The sequence below is a fragment of the Monodelphis domestica genome, chromosome 2, assembly GCF_027887165.1.
Source record: "Monodelphis domestica isolate mMonDom1 chromosome 2, mMonDom1.pri, whole genome shotgun sequence".
In the NCBI taxonomy this organism is placed as follows: Eukaryota; Metazoa; Chordata; class Mammalia; order Didelphimorphia; family Didelphidae; genus Monodelphis; species Monodelphis domestica.
The window spans coordinates 313,276,865-313,294,325 of record NC_077228.1 but is presented as its reverse complement, the minus strand read 5'-3'; the positions used below and the strand labels follow the sequence as shown (position 1 = coordinate 313,294,325).

Here is a 17,461-nt window from a genome sequence, read left to right as displayed (position 1 = left end):
AAAAGTGTTTGGATGAGTGAAGGTTTGTTGTTTATAAATACTGGTATAAATCTCTAGATGATCAATAGTAAGAAAAAGGATTTATAACTTTTACAGATTTAAATGAAATTATAACTAACATTTTATTATGTTATATTCAAGGCATTTTCATAAGTTTTATATTGAACACAAAAGTTTTACATATGTCCCAGGCATGATACAACAGAAAAAAAGCACAATATTTAACTTAAGCCTTAGGTTCAGACCTTTCCTCTTGTTTACTTTCTGCTGATACCTTGTCCAGCCATTTGATCTCTGATATTAAATTTCTTTACATGGCTAAAATTAAGGAGTTATCTTGGATGCACCTTAAAGATTCTTTCAACCCTAAATCTTGTTGGAAAAACTACATATTCATGCTAATGTCACAAATAGATATGCTAATTTAATTGACTGGTCATTGTGAAATGAAAGAAAAAGATACTTTGAAACTTCAGCAGGAGTGGAAATTTCTGAGAGGAGGTGCAACATGAACTATGCCTTCTAGAGTGGATACAATGATGAGAGGAAAGATAAAGATGAAAATATTGTTCACAAATAGATATGTCTATATTTTTAAATTATGAATAAATGTAAACTGGGTATATAAAGGTGTGACAGAGTACTGAATTTAGAACCACTTTCAAGTCTTATCTATAGTATTACCTCTGAGAACTTGGCAAATCATTTCAACTCTGTGATCCTCAGTTATAACATCTTAGGACCCTGATGGCAAACCTATGACACATATAGCCATTTTTGATGACACATGGCTGCATTCGGCCACATACAGAAAAGTATGGGGCCTATTGCCAAGAAGGATGTTTCATCCTTGGCTCCTGCAAGGCCAGGTGCAGTAGCTGAGGATAAAACACTTGCTGGAGTATAGTGTAGACACTGTGCCGAAGGTCTGTAGGCCAAAACAAAATAACTCTGATGACACAGAGCTTCTAGTTCTGAGACTTCCGATTAGGCTGTTAAGGGATCTTTGACATCACTTCTGGCCAGCAGAACAGGGAGCAGCAGAATGCCACAGGGAACACATCTCTGGGGGTCCTGTGATTGCCATTATCAGAAACCACATAACCACAGCAACCATCATCCAATCTATTTTTCTGGGGTGTCATGGATTTTTAATTGACCATCATTACTGAGATAAGTGAGGGGGAGGCTGGGAGAGGCGAGGGCTTGTGCTATGGGTCCCATTTATCCATCAGGAGGCTTTATGTGCCAAGACAGGATTCACTGACTTAAGGAAATTAATGTCAGTTGTTACAAAAATATTTAATTTAATAGTGGCTCAACCTTTTCACAAGCAAGAATTTTCTCCGTTTTTACTGGAGGTTGATTTCTACCTATAGTGGACTGCTGATGTACAATAATGTAAGATGGCCAAGCTGAGGCAAAGTTCTTGAGTGCTTTGTGGAGTGCTTTGAAGAAAATAAGGTATTTCTTGAGAATAAGGATCTGGGAAACTTTCCTCGGCTCAATGATGATAAGTAGGTCAACACTCTGATGCTTTTTTACAGATCTCTCTGTTCATATTAATGAACTGAATTTAAAGTTTCAAGGTTTTGGCAAAAGTATTGACACTATGTTTGGATACATAAAAATTTTGAAAGTAAACTTAAAATTTTCAAGCGAGATGTGGAAACTAAAACTTATAAATATTTTCCTTGAGGAACAAAGTGTTTTGAGAAGGCCAGTGCAGCTATTCAAAATGAAATGGAACTCTTGCCTATAAAGTACCGGCATGTTTTAGATTCATTACTTTACCAGTTCAGTGATAGATTTAATAAATTTAGAAGCCTAGAACAGACCATGAAAATAATCAAGTATACTGATGTAGTAGTCTACAGTAGTTTGGAATTAAATGGTTTTGAATGGATGCAAAGTGATGATTTGGAGATGCAACTTTCAGAATTTCAAAACAGCATTTGGGCTCAGGTGTTTGTTGACTTGAGGTCAAAGCCTGAGATTCTAGAAAGGTGTCATTTGTAGAATCAAGAGGAGTGCCATTATGGACAGGAAATTAGGAGCTGAGGACTCTGACCAGACTTCTGGCAGGAAGGCAGCTGGCAGAAAGGAAGAGAGGAGGACAAGGGTAACTACCATCAGACTCTCCTCTTCACATTAACTTTCATCTGCAGCCTCTGTTGGCAACTGGGGGGGGGGGGAGGAATCTGGTCTCAGGGTACATTACTACCACTGATCAGCTTCATCAGCCTAATCCAATTAATTAGCAGAGCAGAGAAGAAGGGTCTTTAGGACAGAAAAGCCCAAACTCACAGATCCAGCAAATAAACAGAAGAATAAGAATACATCCAATAAGAAGGAAGAAAGAAAAATATGAGTAAACAACAAATAAGGAAAAAATAAATTACAATCAACAGCTTCTATTCAGGTAATGAACAAAGAACAAATGGAACAGAGGAGGACCAAGGAATACCAAGCAAAGACTAAGGAAATCCAGTGGATTGGACTCAAAACACAATTAAAACAACAACAACAACAACACCAATTAAGAGAGGCTGAAGAAAATTGAGAAAAGAATTGAAAAAGCCAAAGAGGATATCTGGAAACAGAGGCACATGAACTAAAACAAGAAAACAGTGTCTGAAAAGCCAGAATTCACCAGCTTGAAGATAAGGCAAAGAAAGTGGGAAATGACCTGCAAAGAAAAATAGACCAAGAAGAAAAGGAGAATAAAAAAGCCAGGGATGAAATTCAGACTTTATAAATTAGAATCAAACAACTGAAGCAAATTACTCTATAAAACAGTAAGAACCTATAAAACAAAATCAGAAGAATAAAAAATTGAGCAAAATATGAAAAGCCTCATTTATAATACAACAGTCATGGAAAATAATTGCAGGAGACACAATTTAAGAATTACTTGACTACCTGAAAATCATGACAAAAGTAAAATCCTGGATATATTCTATAGGAAGTGATCCAAGAAAACTGCCCTGATATTCCTGAACAAAAAGTTAAAGTAGAGATTAAAAGAATCCACAGGTCACCTTCTATATTAAATCTCAAATTGATAATGCCCAGTAATGTTAGAGGCAAGTTCAAGAACTTCCAGAACAAGAAAAATGTACTACAAACTGCTAGAAAGAAGAAATTCAGATATCATGGAGCCACAGTAAGGATTACACAAGACCTGACTGTACCCATGCTGAAAGACAAGAAGACATGGAATATTGTATTCTGGAAAACAAGGGAACTGAATCTACAACTGAGAATCCACACCCCAGCAAATTTTACTATATTCTTGCAAGGGAAAATATGGTCATTTAATAAAATAGAAGATTTCTAAGCATTCCTAAAGAAAAGACCAGACCTAAATAGAAAATTTTATGCTCAAATACAGACCTCAAGAGAATCACCAAAAGCTACTTTAAAAAGAAAAAAAGATTTAGAGGACCCAATAATTTCAAATGATTTGTTATTTCTATATGAAAAGAAGATATTGGTAACTCTTAAAATTTATCATTGGAGTAGCTAGAAGTATACCTAGAGGGTATAGTGACAAACTGTATAGGATGATATGTCAAAAATATATTACAAAGTAGGAGTAAAAAAGAGTATAATACTAAGAGAAATGGGAAGAGAAAAAATAGGGTAAATATATGCTTCCTAAAGAAGTACATAGGGGGAGTGGGGAGAAGACCAATACAATGGAATAGTGGAAAAGGTTGGCAACAGGTAATACTTAAATATTATACTCACTGGAATTGACTCAGAGAGAGAAAAAAACAACCCAGATCCATTGGGGAAGAGAATTGTATCATGCCCCATAGAGGAGGAGAAGGGTAATAAACATGCTGGTTGGAAGGGGAGCAATACAAGCAAGTAAAGATTAGGGGGATCATTTTAAAGGGTCTACAGCAAGAGAGAAATAACAAGAAAGGAGGGAATTAGAAGAGGAGTAACATTAGAAAGGAGAAAAGGAGGATACTGAATAAAAATGAAAAGTTGTAGGGGAGGCTAAGAGGAATAAGAGTAAAAGAAGAAGAAAAGGAGTAAGTCAAAATGGAGGGAAATACACAGACAATAAGCATAACTGTAATGTGAATGGGATGAACTCATCCATAAAAAGAAAACAGATAGCAGATTGGATCAAAAACCATAATTCAACCATATATTGTCTGTAAGAAACACACTTGAGGCAGGTACACAGGGGAAAGTTAAGAGAGATGAGCAGAATTTACTAGGCTGCAACAAAGAAGGTGGGAGTAGCAACTATTATCTCAGACAAAGCTAAAGCAAAAAAAAGAGATTAGGAAGGTAATTGCATCTTGATGAAAGGCAGTATAAATAATGAAGAAATATCAGTATTCAATATATATGCACCAAATGGTAAAGCATTCATAATTCTAAAGGAAAAATTAAAGGAGCTTAAGTAGGAAATAAATAGTAAAACCACACGAGTGGGATACCTCAAACTTCACCCATCAGAACTAGATAAATAAAAATGAAAAATGAATAAGAAAGAACTAAGGGAAGTGAATGAAATTTTAGAAAAATGAGAGCTAATAGATATCTGGAGAAAATAAATAGGGATAAAAAGGAATGTTCCTTCTTTTCAGCAGCACATGGCACATATACAAAGATTGGCCATGTACTAGGTCATAAAAACATTGCAAACAAATGTAGGAAAGCAGAAATAATAATGAATTTTTTCTGACCACAATACAATAAAAATCATAATCAATAAGGGCCTTTAAAAGTATATATAAAATTAATTAGAAACTAAACAATCGAATTCTTCAAAACTGGTGGGTCAAAGAACAAATCAAAAAACATTTGCTGATTTCATTGAAGAGAATGACAATGCGGGGGGGGGGAATCTATCAAAATCTATGGGATGCAGCCAAACAGTGCTCAGGGGAAAATTTATATCCCTGAGTGCAAGTATCAACAAATCAGAGAGGGAAGAAATAAATTGGGCATGAAACTAAAAAAAAAAAAAACAACTAGAAAGAGAAAAGAATTAAAAATTCCCAGATAAAAAGTACATTGTAAATACTAGAAATCAAAGGAGAAATTAATAAAATTGAAAGTAAAAGAACTATTGGAGAAAGAAATACGACTAGGAGCTTGTACTTAAAAAAAAAAAACAAAATACATGAAGTACTGATTAATATAATTTAAAAAAGGAAAGAAGAAAACCAAATGAACAGTTTCTGAGATGAAAAGAGAGACCTCACCTCTAATGAAGAGGAAATTAAGGTAATAATTAAGAATGATTTTGCCCAATTATATTGCAATGAATATGACAATCTAGGCAAAATGTGTGAATATAACAAAAATATAAATTGCCTAGATTAATAGAAGAGGAAATAGAATACTTAAACCATCCCATCTCAGAAAAAGAAATTGAACAAGCCATCAAAAAACTCCCTAAGAAAAAATTCCCATGGCCATATGGATTCACAAGTGAATTCTATCAAACATTTTAAGAACAACTAACCCCAATATTATACAAACTATTTGACAAAATAAGTTAAGAAGAAGTTTTACCAAATTCCTTTCATAACATAAGTATGGTACTGATTCCAAAGCCAGGCAGACCAAAAACAGATAAAGAAAACTACAGGCTAATCTCTTCAATGAACATAGATACAAAAATCTTAAATAGAATACTAGCAAAAAGATTCCAGCAAGTTTTCATGAGGATTATTCACTATGATCAGGTGGGATTTATACCAGGAATGCAAGGATAGTTTAATTTTAGGGAAACCATTCACATAATTGACCATATCAACAACCAAACAAATAGAAATCACATAATCATCTCAATAGATGCAGAGAAAGCCTTTGACAAAATACAATACTCATTTCTACTGAAAACACTAGAAAGCATATGAATAGATGGACCTTTCCTTTCAATTGTACAAAATATCAAGCCATTCTCCAATTTATAAATGGGCAAGGAACATGAATAAGCAGTTCTCAGATAAAGAAATCAAAACTATCAATAAGCACATATCAATAACCACACATAGCAGATTGGCCAATATGACAGCAAAGGAAAATAATAAATGTTGGAGGGTTTATGACAAAATTGGGATTCTAAAGCATTGCTGGTGGAGTTGTGAATTGATACAATTTTTTTTTTGGAGGGCAACTTGGAACTATGCCCAAAGGGCTTTAAAAGAATGCCTTTCCTTTGATCCAGCCATACCCCTGCTGGTTTTGTACCCCAAAGAGATAATAGGGTAAATACATATACAAAAATATTCATAGCCTTGCTCTTTGTAGTGGCAAAAACTGGAAAAGAGGGTATATCCATTGATTGGGGAATGGCTGAACAAATTGTGGTATCTGATGGTGATGGAATATTATTGTGTTGAAATGAATAATGAACTGGAGGAATTCCATGTGAACTGCAAAGACCTCCAGTAACTGATGCAGAGTGAAAGGAGCTGAACCAGGAGAACATTATACAGAGACTGATATACTGTGGCCCAATTGAATGTAATGGATTTTTCTACTAGCAGCAATGCAATGACCCAGGATAATTCTGAGGCACTTATGAGAAAGAACACTCTCCACATCCAGAGAAAGAATTGTGGGAGTAGAAACACAGAAGAAAAATATGATTGGGGATATTGACTTTAAATGATCACTCTATTGCAAATATGAATAATATGGAAATAAGTTTTGATAAATGATACATATAAAACCCAATGGAATTGCTTGTTGACTCTGGGATGGAGAGGGAGAAAGAGAAGGAAAAAAAAAACATGAACCATGTAACCATGGAAAATATTTTAATTTAATTAAATATAATTTTTAAAAATAAAATGTCCTTTCTTCCTCAAAGCTTTTTTTATGATCCCTACCCACAATTACACGTTATGCAATGTTTCTTCTTTCTTTTAATTCTTATTTCTGTAGTTGCCCTATGCACTTATCACATTTTGTTGAATATTATATTCATTTATGTTCATATTCCTCATTAAAAAATCTTGTATCTTTATCTTCTCAATCCCTAATAGTTTCTTGCTTGTAATAATCGCTCAGTGAATATCTGATGAATGACCAATTGCGTAATATGATCAATTCTTGACTCATTCTTTTAGGACTGTGCCTCAGCTCACTGTATAAATGGTGGCTCTTGTAAAGATTTGGTCAATGGATTTGTTTGTGTCTGCCCAAGTGGATTCACTGGTAAATCCTGTGAAGAGGATATTGATGTTTGTGAGGATCCTGCAATGAACTTAGCCTATTGTTTGAATGAAGGAATATGTGTTGATGGACCTGGACACAATTTCTCTTGCAGGTCAGTTTGTTTATTTATCTTTGATATAGAAAATATGCATTTTATTCTTAAAGATCAGAGTGTGGGGAGCTGCAATGCTGAGAAAATCTCAGAAAAATATACATGATATAATATTTTGAAAAATAAAGTATGACTATAAATCTGTATATATTATTATGCTATGCATGGGGAATGAAAGTCATCGATATTGACAATAAACATTCTTTTGTCCTTAAATTAGCTATCCATTATCTCTACTGGAAAATCTGTGTACTTACAACATGGTTGACTGATAGTTAATTTGGGGAAAAAATCAATATATTTTGACACATAATCTGCTTGACTGTTGAAGTCTTTGTTCAACAAGCAGTTTATGTTTCCTTTACTTATCTAGTAGTCCAAACCTTTAGTTTGGCCTTTCTTTTTACCCTTCCTATATTTGAATCGTTTTTGGCTATATTTTTCCTCGACTAAATACTGTCAGTTTCCTGGCTGATAGGTATCTTCCTGTCTTAGGCAGAAAGTCAGTTCAAAATACCTGAATAAGACACCACCTGTCTTTACCTAAATGATAGAATTCCCTGATCTGTTCTGGGCTTTCTCAAATGCTCTAATGAATGAAAGGAAAGGTGTTGGACATAGTTTTTCCAGGGAAAGCTTAGTGTACTCATATCTCAAATCCAGGCAGTAGTCTTTTGGTACACATTTTTGATTCCTCCTCTTGGTTGACCCATTTTGGAAACAGTTGTTTCCCAAATAGCTTTCTCTTGTCAATCCAGTATCTCTTTCTATATTACTTTGGGGTTTCCAGTTAATCTAAATGACCTTCACTTAGTCATGCCATATTTTAAAAAAAGGCCTATTACTTTCAGATTTGATAGGCAAATCTGATTCTACTTCAAAAGCCCTTTTTATTGGAAGTGGACCCCAATAGTCTTGTAATTTGATAATTAGTTTCAAATATGAAGATGATTAAAGTAGATAAATCCATGGTTTCCCAGAACACTTCTCTTCACTGTCTATGAACAAGATCTTAGAAAAAAAATTGGAAAACTTGATATTAAACAGTAATGACAAATCAGTCCTTTTCAAACAAGTAAAAGAGACAGTACTTATTACATAAATAGGATATTTGAAAAAAATAGATTTACTTGATCATGAAGAGTTCTGTATTAAAATGTAAAAAAGTGTTGGTTACATTAGAGATATGAATTAAACTTGAAAATACATGAGACTGTAAAGAAAAATAAAACCTTTATACTTAACATTAAGCTATTAAATCTACATATGTGTGGAATGATCATTGTGAATTGCCTTAGTACTTTATCCTTTAAAGCCCTCAATTTTAAAAAATACTATTGGCAGTGTAATATTTATTGGGAAAGGGAATGGGATTGGGAAAAAGGGAGATAAAAGGAGGTTTGTTGCAGGGTATGAAGGAGAGAGGGGAGAGAGGGGAGAGAGGGAATATTGCTTGGAGAGGCAAGGGAGGGAGATGCCCCCTGCTGAGAGGAAACAGCAGGGGTCCAATAAGGACTGTTTGTCTTTGAATGATGGAAACTGAAGTTCAGCTCCCTCTATGACCAGAAAAGATAGTCCACTTATCTGACTGCGAATTCAAATAACATAGAGTTTAATAACTAGTTGGAATTGGAGTTTTTCTCAGTTTCAGACCTGAGGCCAGGCCCCAGAGGCTGGCGGAGAGTTTGTCCCACTCCCATCTACTCTTGTTGTTCTAATTCAGAATCTTAGCAGTACACAGAAAGCAAACAAGAACAATTCTAACCTTTAGAAGCCTGTGTCTTTGGGCTGAACCAAGAAGAGCATGCCACTCCAGACTGGGCTGAACAAGCTCCAGTCTCCTCCAACCCCAGGACTCAAGACCTCTCCCAGCAGGCAGGAAGTGCTAGTCACAAGACCCAACTGCCACTCCCAGTTGGCCCTTCCCCCACACAAACTGTCAGTCTTGTTTCCTTTCTACAATCAAAAAATAATAAATAATAATAATAATAATAAATACAAAAAATAACATTAAGCTATTAAATCTATATATGTGTAGAATGATCATTGTGAATTGCCTTAGTACATTATCCTTTAAAGCCCTCAATTTTAAAAAATACTATTGGCAGTTCAGCAGTGACGTATAGAAAAGTAAAATGAAACTTCAGAACAACAAGATAATTTTTATTTTAATTTCTATGCACATGAGACAGTGCAAATAGCTTTAGTGATTCAGATAAAATGACCTCATGAAAATATAGCAATTTTATTTTAATAATGCTGATCTTAAGAAGTAAAAGGATGATGAATAATCACAATTGAAAGACTAGTTCCTCTGTGGGGAAAATGGAGCTTTGTAGCCTACAGATAAATTATAATTAGTTATCAAAGCCTATTCATTCTTGAACATACACATTTTTGTGTCTTTCAAGGTGCATTTAAAACATTTACTTTAGGAAGTAGGTTGGTGGTTTTATTCATAACTGGAAATACAAATTGTTTTATCTATTGGTTTAAAAAGAATAAGGACATATGAAGTGACAGAAATGGGTTCTCACATGTAGCACTAACACTAAAAGCTGTAGAACATCTGGTTTTTACTTTATAGCCTGAAGCAAAGCTTAGAGAAATTAATTGCTTTGTTAAATATAATAATAGCTGCTTTTCAGAAGTCTATAACAATTATTAACCACATCTAACATTTTAATAGTATTTTCATGCCTTTAAGTTTTATTAAACTATTAAGAATGTGTTGAAGTCACATTAAAATCTAAATTAAACTTTCAAACATCTGAAATTGTAGAGAAAAATAAAAACTTGAAATTGTATATTTAACTGGTAAATCTACAAGTGTATAGATTGTTCAAGGTAAGCTGCTTTAGTAGATCCCTGGTTTACCCTCAATAGCTCCCTTTCAGCTAATACTCATCAACCTTTTATTGGATATATTTGTAGCAACAATGGTTTTTTTTTTCTTTGTTTGTTTTTTTGTTTTTTTCTGATAGGGTCTGGATTAGATGGCCTGAGCCTTCTATCTCTACCAATTTGTAAATTATTTGATTGTGTGAAATCATTTATAATTCAATGACAAAAACACAATTATTTCCTTCTAGGTGGAGAATACTATATAGTTTCTATTGTTAGATTTAAAATAGTTTTGAGTGTTAAATAGTTGTAGATAAGAGAGTGGGAGCCATAAACTGTGATAATTAAAATGTTTGGGAGCAAGGGAAATATATATATATATCAATTACGACCGCTGAAATATGTTTTCTACTGTGTCTTGGTTTTATATAAATATAAGATGGTCTCCAGGGAATATATTCCCAATTTATGAATATGCCCAAGCCAACTGGGTTTTATAGAGAAATTTAATTTATAATACACTGATTAATCAATAGAAAAAGAGAGAAAGGAAGAAAGGAATAAGAATGAATAAATCAGTCAGTTGGTTTTATCACTCACCCAAGATCTCTCTAGGTAAGGCTTCTCATGCCAACCTCAGGCTCCACCTTCAAGAGAGTCTCCTTTCAAGAAATGTTTCCAGAGAATTCTCTTCCTTCAGAGCCAGCCTTCTCTCCTGGTCCTCCCACAGAGCAACCTCCTCAGTCCTCCTTCAGAGCCACCTCACTCAGAGCAAAACCTCCTCCGAGCAAAAAACTCTCCTCCCCTGTTCTCAGACCCCCTGCTATCTTTAAGGAAACCATCTAAGTTCCCTTCCCTCAGTTCTCACATCTACCAATCACTGTTGATGTCTCCCCTGTGCCAATGGTGGCTCTAGTTTAACCCAGGACCGCCCAGAGGTCTGTGGCTTTGCACATGTCTGTTGAAGGTCATATTCTCAAATAATTAAATCTTGATCTTTGCTGCAGCCCTTCCTAAATCCTGTTACTCTAAGTAGGGTGGAGATTGTATTTTCCAAGACCTGGTTCTGTCATTCCAAGTATCTCTATTGTATCAATTCTAAAATCAATCATGACTCAAAGAACTTCCTGTTCTATGCTTAAGCATAGGTCAAAACCCTTTCCATTGTTTAGCAAAAGGTTTCTGTCCCAAAGTAGTCTTAAGTAGGGAGGAGAAGGATCCTCCCATGCCAAGGGGTTTCACATTCCAATAGAGTTCTTACTATCAGTAGGAAATTTTTTCCAGTATGAAATTTCCCAATGGGGAAATTTCCAACATTCATAAGTCTAAGAAATTTTAAGGTTTACACTATGGATATAAATATAAAAAATGACATAGTACCTGACCTCAAGGAGTTTACAGTCTGATAGGGAATATGACAAGTAAAGGAAAAGTACAATACAATACTAGACAGAGTGTGTTAGGAATATTGAAGTCTATGTTTAAAGCCTATACTAGTAGACTCCCCAATCCAGGCCTACAATAATTTATACTATCTTTAAGCAAAATTGAGATGTGGTTGAAATTTGTCTACAGTATGTGCCTACTCCTTCATTGTCATCCCTCTTTCCAATTAAACAGAATATCCTCGATATTAGAGGCTATTTGATTTTTGTCTTCATAAATCTATACCTTAACAAAGTTCTCCATAATAGTGGGAAATCTGTAAAGTTGGCTTTCTGCATTGATCGTTAATAAATGTTATTTGAAAATTTGGCTTTCACTTCTTGTTTCTCTATTACTCATTTGCCTGAGAAGCCCACATAGGAGATGCTTTACCATACAACAACTAATGAAACTAAATGAAGCTCCTCTTTCTCACTCAACTCCAAAGTGATATTTTGAGTTTCAAAAATTATTCTAAGAATAGAGACATTCAGTTTTAGCTCAGGATAAGATAGAGAAATCTTTTGTTTAGTCAGTAAGCATGGTTCAGAGCAGGTCCACCTCTGTAGACAAGAAGAAACTCTGTGAGGAGTTGGATTTGGGGGAGGGGGTTATTTAGATATTTAGAATAATATTAAAAGATTTCATATACTACCCCTAACTCCTGGTTTCTATCCTCCTTCTTCCTTTTCCTACCTCAACCAGTAATAAATTATAGTTGGATTAAACTACACCTGGCTATCCATCCACTGCCTGAAATTCAGTTTAACCTCTGAAAGCTTGAGCTGTCATATAATAACTGGCCATTACCATTTTGTTATTAATATTCAATACTAGTCCATATTAATTATACTTACAACAACTTGGCCCCATACCAGTTTTAGTTACTTATAACAGCTGGGCATTGCCAACCAGCTATCTATAATCATTAACACCATTCAAATCAATAATAGTAATAACACTACTGAGTCTTAATATATCATTTCAGTGTTTTGATTTTAGTTGATTGAGAAAAGTGATCTGATAAGTTAATTTATATTAACAAATGAATTAAAGTGAACGAATGATGGCCTACTAATATAGATCTTCTTCTAGGGCAGTGGTTCTCAACCTTTCTAATGCTATGACCCCGCAATACAGTTCCTCATGTTGTGGTGACCCCAAACCAAAAAATTATTTTGGTGGTTACTTCAAAACTGTAATTTTGCTACAGTTATTATTTGGAATGTAAATACCTGATATGCATTATGTATTCTCATTGCTACAAATCAAACATAATTTAAACATAGTGATTAATCACAAAAACAATATTTAATTATATGTTGAGAAATATTAATCCAGCAGGAGGCAGCCTGAGCACTGGGGTGGGAGGTAAGTCCTGCCTGGGGAGGGGGTCTGCAGACACTGCCTTCTTCTTCCTATCGTTTCCCTCCAGCTCGAGCTGAGGCTTCACTTTGCTGGGGTTACTCAGATCCATTATCTGCTCCAGGAGTTATCTGCTCCAGGACTCATTCTTAACCCCTCTGGAGCCAGTGCCTGGGTGCTCTCTCTGGGTCTCTGTTTGAGTTCAGTCTCCAGGCAACAGGGTAAATCCATCACCTCTCATTGGGGGAGGGCTGCTGATAGGTAACTAATATTAGTACAATGTGTGGGCAGCAGGGTCCCCGTTCTTTCCGAGATCTTGCTGTAAAGTAGCACGACTTCTCAGCGGCTAAAGCCATCGGAAAATGCATATTTTCCGATGGCTTTAGGTGACCCCTGTGTTTTGGTCATCTGACCCCCACCGGGGTCACAACCCACAGGTTGAGAACCGTTGCTCTAGGGGGTAACCACAAAGCTTATTCTTTTAATGATTAAATTTCATGAAATTTGATTATGAATATGTATTTAGATTGGATAGGGTGAATGGATTGCTATTCTCGTCTCCCTTCTAATGTATTAGTTTATTTTTTTTCTTTTCCCAATAAGATGGCAAAGCTCTTCATTAATATAATTGACCAAGGATCATGATTCAAACTGTACCTCCCTTGATGTAACTTTGTAGTAGCTTTTCACCATATTGATCTGGCTTCCTAATCATTTAAGGAAATTTGGGGCCATGTAATAAAGGGAACTACATCCATTCATGCTAATGACTTGAATATCCTTTTTGGATATCCTTTTTATGCTATGGCTATCCTTTTTTGGTAAGTGTCCACTGACCTATAATACCAACATAGAAACTGAACTCACAGATTGCTTTCCCAAGCCATTCATCACTCTCTTAGTGAAAGCCTTTTTTTCTCATCATATCATATTATATTAGTAACCACTGACTGTGAATTATCATCATCCCTATTATTTATATTGCATTTTATGCCAGGTGCTATGCTAAGTATCTTAAAATTATTATCACATTTAATCCTTAGAGGTTAGATGCTATTATTATTTTCCTATTTTTATAGATGAGGAAATAGAGGCCAACAGAGATTGAGTAATATCCCCAGGGTCACACAGCTAGCTAATGACTGAGATTGGATTTGAACTGATGTCTTCATGCCTCCATGCCAAATGCTCTATCCATGGTATCACATTACTGCCCTTACATCTAAAGCCAGTCAATCCTACTTTGACTGTCTTTTCAGGTCAAGCATTGTTTATGTAAACAAAGTCACTTAACCACATGCTATAATTAATTATCTCTGTATACTCGTGCATAGTAATATAGTCCCCAGATGTTGGTTAGTTATCCTAATAGAGGACACTCTTCTGAGACATCTATTTTAGTAACTTACTATTATAATTGGATTGTGCCTTCATTCAGCACCAGTAGCCAGCAAGAGATGGTACCCATAACTCCACTATGTGGACAACCCAAATGGTATTTGAGGTCCCCTTCCTTTATGGTAGGGAGTGATCCTGCTCAGGAATATAAGGGAATTTCTAGTAAGTAAGAGAGTCTGCAAAGGTTCCTCCTGGTGAAGGTAACTCTGAGGATTAATATGAACGGGAGGTTAGAAAGTTGTTCAAGACTTAGGGATTTACACACATGAATGATTTGGACTCTGATGAACTAAGTTTAGGTCTCTTAGATACCTGTTGTTGACTAGTACAAACTGTGGGTAGCTCTGTATATTGTAAGAAGGCAGAAGTTGCTCTTATTCAGAGGCCTTTGAGGCTAAGTCACTCAACATTGATAGGTTCAATTATAGCCCCAACACAATGGTTTATGATTACAACCTGAAATATAATTGCTATAATATTTCAGATTGTATTAAAAATTATCTCTATTGAGACACATTGGCCAAGTAGAAATATAAATCAGGTGGTGAAAATATTCTAGCAAATTACTCTACAGTCTTAATAGAGATACACTCCAATAGGAAAATTATTAATAAGATAAGTTTATCATTTAGGATTCATAGTTCTGGCTGAATGTTATTTATTTGGAGGTCCAGAACTATAAGTGATATTTTAACTTGCAGAATTAGGTTAGTGATCTGAGGACAGAGAATATGTCTGTTCCCTGATTAAATGCTGGAATAATATTTTTTATAACTTTAGTATTTTCCCTTCAGAAATAGAAAATATTCACAATTCAAGATATTTATGTCTTTTTATATTTAGTTATATCTTGCTTGCTGGCATTAGAGATTTATTTTTAATGATCAAGATGCAATTTTAGATTTTTATTCATAATAGACCTTTGATCCCTTTGCTAGAGAAGAACCATGTGACAATTGGGTATTACTGTTATTTTTTTTTCTGTTTTTATTGTGGAATAATTTGAAATTCCTCTGGGGGGATACTAGTGCTTCCATATACTGTTATTACTGACCACCAAAGACCTTTTTTCTGGATAAGGAGTAGAATGTACATTATTTAAAGGAAGTAATGGCAAACCCTTTGGGTTTAAGTTTTATTAATGTTTTTAATCATCTGTTTCAAGCATATCATATTTTCAATACTTAATTGTCTTTACTTTCTTCAAATATTCTATATTAAGTGAAATTATTCAAAAGACTAATTTTGCCAAATCAATATCCTAATAAAATATTAAATCAAATTTTCATTAAATTTTGCATTTCTCCAGGTTTTGCTCAGGCTCTATATTCCATATTTACTATTCTCTCTCTCTTTTCTGTTTTCACAACTTCTAATTATTTTTTTGCTCATTTTCAATTATGCGGTAATTTTTGGAAAACTATTAATGAATTTATGAAGATTATGAAAACAATGAATTGTTAATTTTCAGTGGATGATTAAGTTATCAATTGTATGAAAAATTACAAGTGAAAAGGCTAAACTAAATTATTTTTCAAATCTAAGACTGCCAAGTTTTTCCACATTATTTTGACTTCAAGGGGATGTGGTAATGGCAACAACAGTGATACTAGCAGCAACAACAATAGTAACTGGCACTTAAAAACTAACATATAAGTGTTTGCCAGTGCTTTACAAGTATTTTTTTTAATTTAAAATACTTTTACAAGTATTTTTCCTCAAAAGTACCTTGAGAAATAGATGTGAAAGTCAGAAAAACTGAACAGAAAATTAACTCATAGTAATGATTTTCTTATTTTTAATTAATTCTTCCTCAAAATATATTTAATAAGTTTAAAAAATGAATTTCATGCCAAATCACATTTTGTACATTCCATAGATATTTGAAAATTTTTCTCTTAGCAAAAGATGCAGTGCTGCACAAAGATCAATTTTTAACAATATTTTTCCCACAAGATTAATAATTTTTGCCACATAAAATGGAAAAGAAAAACCTGGTTATGTTCATTTTCAAAAAGTGAATAATTGCTAGAAATAATCTTTTCTTGACCAAATTAGCAGTTCTTCTACAAATTTAGGTCATAATATAAAAAATGATTGAGGTCCTTGAAGTACAGGTACCATAAACTGTTTAGGTATTCTTATTTCAAATGTTCAAGTTCTTCCAAGAAGGTCAATTACCTTTTCAAGAAAACCATTTAACAAGCCCTCTCATCAAACAAGTTTAAATGGCTAAATCAATGCCAAGGATTACTCATTTTATTTGATGACTTTCAGTCACTACAATCAAGCTTTCCCGATAATGCATGCAAAACTGACTTTTTTTCTTTTTATTTTAAGGACAATTTTGATAATCTTATATAGGCCTTGACCGAATTCACCCTCCCCAAGCCCTTTGAAACTTCTATTCCACTTTTAACAAATTATTCATGATCCTTATTCTTTTCATCCCAAATTATATCTTCTGATAATTATACTTACTGTACAATCATAGCTAACTTTATATGCTGCTTACTATGTGCAAGGCAATGTCCTAAGTTCTTTCAAATAGAATCTCATTTGATCCTCACAATTTATATTATATATATAATATAAAGATCCACACTTTATAGAAGAGGAAACTAAGGCAAAAACAGATTAAATGACTTTCCAACTATCACACCACTTAGGTGTCAAAGACTGAATTAAAGTCAGGATCTTCTGATTCTATGCTTCTGATTCCAGTGCTATACACTTTGTGCCACATGTAAAACAAATCTGGCTCCTGTAGAAGATCATTAGCAGCATTTTCAAGAGGCTTTTCTATGTACATTAGACACATTAAAGAGAAGTAGGCAAAATCTTTTCTTTTTTATATAATAATATTTATTTTCCCCAATTACATGTAAAAACAAATTTTAGCATTCATTAAAAAAATAAGTTCGAAATCCTCTGCTTTCTTTCTACCCCTTTCACCTCCCTGAGATAGAACTGAAAATTACATAGATTTTACATGTTCATTCATGCAAACCTTTTTTTTTTTGGTATTAGTCATTTTGTGGAAGATATCAAACAAAAAAGGGAAAAAAGAAAATAACTTTCAGAATGTTTAAGTATATATTCAGTCTAAAGCTGTAG

The 17,461-nt window shown here is 34.2% G+C and overlaps 1 protein-coding gene across 1 annotated transcript in view; it reads left to right on the top strand.

Annotated features, from left to right (window-relative positions):
• Positions 1-7,477, top strand: part of EYS (eyes shut homolog) — a 743,667-nt gene extending 736,190 nt beyond the window's left edge. The window contains exon 15 of the mRNA XM_056818439.1: positions 7,113-7,477. Coding sequence (XP_056674417.1) covers positions 7,113-7,418 — 306 coding nt within the window. The 3' untranslated portion in view covers positions 7,419-7,477. The remainder of the gene's footprint in view (positions 1-7,112) is intronic.
• The last annotated feature ends 9,984 nt before the right edge of the window (positions 7,478-17,461 follow it).